The sequence below is a fragment of the Nicotiana tabacum genome, chromosome 23 (assembly GCF_000715075.1).
Source record: "Nicotiana tabacum cultivar K326 chromosome 23, ASM71507v2, whole genome shotgun sequence".
NCBI classification, from domain to species: Eukaryota; Viridiplantae; Streptophyta; class Magnoliopsida; order Solanales; family Solanaceae; genus Nicotiana; species Nicotiana tabacum.
In genome coordinates, this window is record NC_134102.1 from 121,610,170 (window position 1) to 121,617,260 (window position 7,091).

A 7,091-nucleotide genomic window follows, 5' to 3' on the forward strand; every position below is an offset into this window, starting at 1 on the left:
AAACTTTTTTAAAACGGGTCAACAACAATAATAACAACATACCTAGTATTATTCCACATCGTGGAGTCTGGAGAGGGTAGTGTGTACGCACCCCTACCTTGTGAGGATAAAGAGGTTGTTTCCAATAGACGGGTCAAATATGGATAATGAGCTTTTTTAAAACGGATCAAATATGGATAAGAACCATATTATCCACTTAGAAAATGGATAACTAATGGGTTTACTTTTATATTTATAAAGCATCAAATTGGGGGTTACTCAAGTATGGGAGACTAGAAATTCTCTCAAAAGTGATCATACTCAAGAAATCATGGATAATATGGATATCCATATCCATATTATCAGCTGGTTAACTCATTTTTATCCGTATTAAATATGGGTTGGGTCCAATAATTTATCCGTTTTTGCATTACTCGTTTTCGACCCGTCCTATATCCGATCAGATTTGACCTGCCCGTTTGCCACCCCTACCCTCAACAAAGCACCAAGTTTATATTATAGTAAATGTGATTTAGTGGTAATTGATTTCTATATGCCTTCTAGTGAGTCCATAATTTCATTAAAGGTCATAAAACCAGTAACTTCTGAACTATATAATAAGACTTTGTGAAGTCAAATCCAAAAATAACCAACGTTGCGGAATTACGTACACTTTTTCAATTTCTTTTGACCTAGTCCTTGGATATGTTCAAGTGTGAACGTTTATCGTCATACTTCTAGTCTTCTAGACCAACAAATTTTTGCTGTCTTAAAGCACAAGAATTATATTCCTTTTCATTAAAAAGTTTCTTCCGTGTAAACATATCTATAAAATCAAGATTCTTCCTACATTTGCTTGCTTGTGAATGTCAACTTGTGCCATTCCAGAAGCCTTTTAATTCATTACCCCTTCAAATAGAGGCGGAACAAGGATTTAAAATCTGTGAGTTCGAGATTCTAAATCCTTTAAGTTGTGTGGTTCTAAATCAATAATTTATACATATTTAATGAATTAATCAAGGCAAATACATAGTTTAGACCAAAACTACTGGATTAAGATAACGTAGCTTCTACTTTCTCTCCACCCCTACTTTCAAAAGCAAGGAAAATTAACCAATCATGAACCAAATAAGGTCCTCCTGATAATTTCTATCTAGCCGGTTCCAATTAAAATATGTCATATTATCATCTATGCTCATGATGAGCTGATATATATTTGATAATGGAAAAATCGATCCATATTTATTGTCCTATTTCTGAGACATATTAACAATCATGATCAGAATTCTAAATTTTGTATTAGACAAATTAGATAATTGCCGGTAGTTTACAAACTTTGATCGCAACTTTTACATTAAAAAGATGAGATTCCAACTACTTATATTACAATATATAAGAATCCGACTAGCTAGCTAACAAACTTTCACTCAAATACTATAATAGAACATGAACATTAGTACGTAGTCAGTTGAGACGATTTTTTTTTTTTTTTTTTGGCATTTTGAATTCTATGTTTTTTAAGTTTGTTATCCTTCATATTTTACCAACAACAAAAAATTCAGTAATTTTTCATAAAATTGGGTGCGAGGAGGGTAAGATGTACACAAGTCACAACCTTACCCCAGAGGCGGCTCGATGATATTGGAGTCCTAAAGCCAAGCCGTAATATAAGGCCTTAAACTTGTTTAATAATTTTAAATATTTTGTTGAAGTTTATTCCTTTTACTTTTTGAAATGCAATTTCATCTTAACGATGTAACTAACCTCTTTAATCTTTGCTGAGACATTACTAATTTTTGATAAGATTTTATAAAGTTTAATTGTGACCTATTTCTTTTCACATGACCGTCAACATAACTCACTGTATAGCATTGCCTCCTAAAGTAACAATCATGTGAAAATTTGTATGTACAGAGATGATAAATAAATTAACTATAGCTTTTTACGATCTAATTAGCTTGAAGCGTGCCCACCAAGATCTTGCAACAAAATATCTTACAAAGTTAGAGTTGTAAATAAAATTTATTCAAGTTAGAGTAAGAAGAACTAGCTAGAAAGTAATTGGAGATTTAATTGCCTTTCACTTTCATTTGAATTTTCTCAACCAACTCCGGAAAAAGACAATACAAAATATAAAATTATGTTATTAACGATTGGTGACAAGGTAGCAAAAGATGGTTGAAAAAATTTCTTATCACTATTTAATAATAAATATATTAAATATTTAAATTACATATAAAAAGAGTAGCTTTTGGGACCTTTAATTTTGTGAGGCCTAAAGCGGTCGCTTAATTTAGTGGCTTGGGGGTTAAGCCGCCTCTACCTTACCCCTACCCTGGAAGGACAGAAAAGCTGTTTCGATAAACCCTCGGCTAGAGAATGGATGAAAAAAGTAATGACAACAAGTAGGAATAACCGAAGCCAAGATCCTTCACAGTTTACCGTCGATACAAAAGTAGATTAATAACCATTAAAAGAATTTTTAAATAGCATCATATATGTATTTTACTTAACTAGCTATGATTATAACTTATAATAGTCTATAGAAAATAAAAACATACTATACCATAAAGCAAATTATTGCTTAATAATGACTTAAGCACTTACTACTTTTTTATCCAATTGTTGGAAATACCTAGGAAAGAAACGAAACAACAGTACAAAGTACAAACTAACAACTGAAAAGACAAGATGGTTAAGATTTTACCTCATGACAAATATGAACCGTTGATCTTATTTTTCCTCGAAAACCCCAGCTGATCCAACGCTTCAGAAATAAAAGAAGACTTTCTCCTCTGAAAACTATTACAAAGTCGCAACACATTTGACCGAAGCTTCGTTCGTAGAGACCTCAAGCACCAGAAATGAAACTTCCAATATGTAGCGACAAAATTATCTTTAGACGAATTCCTTATCTTCAATTCGTATATATATCTCCACTTCCCTATCCACTCTCCATTGAAAAATTCAGTCTACTCCTACAGCTTCTCTCAATTTCATTATCTTTAATTTCTCAATTTTTGAAACTCTCAAGTTCATATATCGGACCTCTGTAATGGAATGTTTTGATGAATATTTTGCATTGGAAAAAATTAGAAACCATCTTCTCGGGGATTTCTCCCCAAAAACTTTGAAATTTGGGGCGGAATTAACGAGTAGTAGGACGTGTAGTGATATTATGACGGAGAGTTCTAGCTCTCAGTCGGAATCTGCTAGTTCAGACTCTCTTCCCTTCGATTTTCTCTCCGATTCATTCGATTTTGAAGCTGATTTCTTTCAATTTGGAAATGATGTTTCAAATTCGAGCTCGGAATCGGCAAATTTAGTGCATAATTCAACCAATTTCGTCAAATTCGAATTGGAGCCAACGATTTCGAGCTCCGATTACGAGAAATCTCGAGTAATCATTGACCTTACCTCACCTAAGTTGAGTAACGTTAGTGATCGGAAACGTTCATTTAAAATTGATTTACCGCCAGTGAAGAAATTTGAGTGGATCGGTTTCGGTAATTCGACGACTCAGTCGACTTCAATCGTTTCGGTGACTATGCAACAGAAGGGGAAAACTGAAGAGAAGAGGCATTACAGAGGAGTGCGACAGCGGCCGTGGGGAAAGTACGCGGCGGAGATCCGAGATCCGACACGCCGTGGTGCTAGGGTTTGGCTTGGGACATTTGACACCGCAATTGAAGCGGCAAAGGCTTACGATAGAGCCGCATTTAAGATGCGTGGAAGTAAGGCGATATTGAATTTTCCGTTGGAGGTGGGGAAGAACCTGTCGTATTCAAGCTCCGCCGTGGACGGCGGCGTGAAGCGGCGGAGAGAATCGGATGAATGTGGAGAAGAGAAGGAAGTGAAGAAAGTGGATAGGTGTAAGGAAGAGGAGTCATGGCCATTAACTCCGTCAAGTTGGAACTTCCTCTGGGAACAGAATACTAACGGAATGCTTAACCTCCCGCCTTTATCACCGTTATCTCCTCACCCGCCATTGGGCTGTTCGCAGCTTATTCAAATCTGAAGTGACTAAACAATACTTCAATTTTATGAATTTTGAAGGAAACATTAAAAAAAAATAGTATTTTGTATGCATCAAAATCAAACAAATTATATGATAAGTTTCTCAACTCTAAAAAGTAAATTGTTGATTTATTTTATTTCTGATTTGTTGTACAGTACTCACTTCAGAGTCCGACTAATCCTAACGCACATGAGAAGTCTAACTACGGGAGGTAAAACGCTCTCAACCAATTAGTCTATGTTTGTATTATACGGAACAAATAATTTGAACTTGGGTTTATGAAGAAAGTGCCTTGTTCATGTTATTGTGTTAAATCTACTGCCTCAGTACGTATTGAGAATGTTGTCAATTGCTCTCGAACGCTGCAATCTAGTTGCATATGCTTGCTTTAAATTTGTTAGGTTTCTTAAGTTGCTTAGCACGATGCAACCAAGTATTTGCTTATAAGTTCTTGGGATCAATAAAAATGATAAAGTAGAGAAGTTTAAATTAATTGAAAGCTAGCTGTAGCCTGTAAGTAAGTTTTAGTTTTTTTGTACAGTGTTCAGAACATTGGACACAGACTGTATTGAATAAGGAGCACTACTTGCCAATTTTCACAAAACTTAACCTTAAATGTATGATTCTAAATTGTAAAATCATCTCTTCTGAAAATGCAGTGAACTCAAGATTGGCTCTTTATCTCTTGCTATTTAAATTAGCAACTTTGCTAGTGATCTGCCTTTCATATTCGAATTGCTGGATCCATCATATTCGCTTAGTGACTTTTGTTTTTTGGTTGAATTACTCTTTCGCGTCCACAATATGTCATTATCTAATTACCTTTCAATTTTGGTCCAAAATGAGTGATATTTTCTCCAAATTTACCATTGTCTTATAAATATTCTATGCAATTTAATTAGTCAAATAACCCTCTTAATTAATATTATTAAGTGATTTTTTTAAGAAATTTACTTGCCATAGCTAAATCTAAGATCTATTTATGGATGATAATTACCTTTTAATTTAATTACTTTTTATAGCTATAATTTATCCATTATAGCTATGCCAAATACATAGAGTTATTCTACTATATCGATCTTTTCCCTTAACCCCCTCTCTCTCCTTTTTCCCTCTCTCTCTCTCTCTCTCTCTCTCTCTCTCTCTCTCTCTCTCATCTCAACCGTCAGATCCATATCTGAAAATCACGAAGTCGCGATAGGTCCATTACCGGCGGCGAAAACAATGGAGGAGGAAGATCGGGGGCGTCACTATATCTAGATCTAACGGAGATGCCTGAATATCCATGGTTTCTTCTCCTTCTTTGATCTCACATCTTAGTATATTCGTCTGGCCCAAAACTTATTCCTCCACCACTGCTTTTCCCGCCGCAAAAAGAAGCTGCCTCTTTCTCCTCCCTTTCACGCCGAAAAATTAAATACAGTGTATTTCGTATTTCGTCAGAAATTTGTATTTTGTATTTTCGCCAGAGATCCGACGGGATTTGATTGTATTCTCCATTTTTAAATATAGCGTAATTGTACTCTCGTCGGAAATTTGATCGGATTTGATTGTATTCTTTATTGTTTTAGTGTAAATACAGTGATATTTTGTATTTCGCCGAAGATCTGACCGGGTTTGATTGTATTCTTTATTTTTAAATACAATGTATTTTGTATTGTCGTCGGAGATTTAACTGAATTTGACTGTATTATTTATTTTTTAAAATTTTTTTAGTGCAAATATATTCAAATACAATCGAATACATTCAACCTTGCGACATCAAATAAGGTTGGATACAATATAACAGTATATTCAAATACACTCAAATACAGGTGAAAAAAATATATAGATGAACAGCGTATTCAAATACACTCAAATACAACACATTGTCAAAAACTAGCTAAAAATATAAATACATAAAATGTAACTACAGATTATTAAAATCTCCTTAAAAAATAGTCTAATGAAAGTTCCCTTTTTTAATGAGTGCGTTTGCTAAGAAGTCGCTTAATCAGAAAGAATACCTTTTAGTTGGTCGATAAAAAATTCTAATTGGGCTAGACACACTGAAATGTGTTTTTACCTAGTAAATATAGATATTGCCAATTTTCACAAAACTTAACCTTAAATGTATGATTCTAAATTGTAAAATCCTCTCTTCTGAAAATGCAGTGAATTCAAGATTGGCTCTTTTTCTCTTGCTATTTAAATTAGCAACTTTGCTAGTGATCTGCCTTTCATATTCGAATTGCTGGATCCATCATATTCGCTTAGTGACTTTTGTTTTTTGGTTGAATTACTCTTTCGCGTCCACAATATGTCATTGTCTAATTACCTTTCAATTTGGTCCAAAATGAGTGGTTTTTTCTCCAAATTTACCATTGTCTTATAAATATTCTATGCAATTTAATTAGTGAAATAACCCTCTTAATTAATATTATTAAGTGATTTTTTAAAGAAATTTACTTGCCATAGCTAAATCTAAGATCTATTTATGGATGATAATTACCTTTTAATTTAATTACTTTTTATAACTACAATTTATCCATTATAGCTATGCCAAATATATAGAGTTATTCCATTGTATCAATCTTTTCCCTTAACCCCTTCTCTCTCTTCTCCCTCAACTCTCTCTCCTTTTTGCCCTCTCTCTTCGACCCCGACAAGACCACCGTCCAATTCCGCCGCCGCCAGTCATCTTCTTCGGTGGAGCTCTACCGGAGCCCAACCAAATAGTCATCTCTCTCTCTCTCTCTCTCTCTCTCTCTTCCCTTCTCTCATCTCAACCGTCAAATCTGAAAATCATGAAGTCGCGATAAGTCCATTACCGGCGGCGAAAATAATGGAGGAGGAAGATCGGAGGCGTCACCAGATCTGGATCTAACGGGGATGCCTGAATATCCATGGTTTCTTCTCCTTCTTTGTATCTCACATCTTAGTATATTCGCCTGGCCCAAAACTTATTCCTCCACCACTGCTTTTCCCGCCGTAAAAAGAAGCTCCCTCTTTCTCCTCCACTACTTTTCACGCCGGAAAATTAAATACAGTGTATTTCGTATTTCGTCACAAATCTGTATTTTGTATTTTCGCCAGAGATCCGACAGGATTTGAT

At 34.7% G+C, this 7,091-nt stretch overlaps 1 protein-coding gene across 1 annotated transcript; it reads left to right on the top strand.

Moving 5' to 3' along the window:
- Positions 1-2,799: 2,799 nt before the first annotated feature.
- On the top strand, positions 2,800-4,112 carry LOC107802111 (ethylene-responsive transcription factor 5-like). The gene has a single exon (XM_016625554.2). It carries the CDS (start codon positions 3,035-3,037, stop codon positions 3,995-3,997), a length of 963 nt encoding a protein of 320 aa, XP_016481040.1. The 5' UTR covers positions 2,800-3,034; the 3' UTR covers positions 3,998-4,112.
- Positions 4,113-7,091: the final 2,979 nt, after the last annotated feature.

Excerpts from the sequence above, each read along its gene's own strand:
- LOC107802111 (XM_016625554.2), top strand. The coding sequence starts at position 3,035 with ATGGAATGTTTTGATGAATATTTTGCATTGGAAAAAATTAGAAACCAT.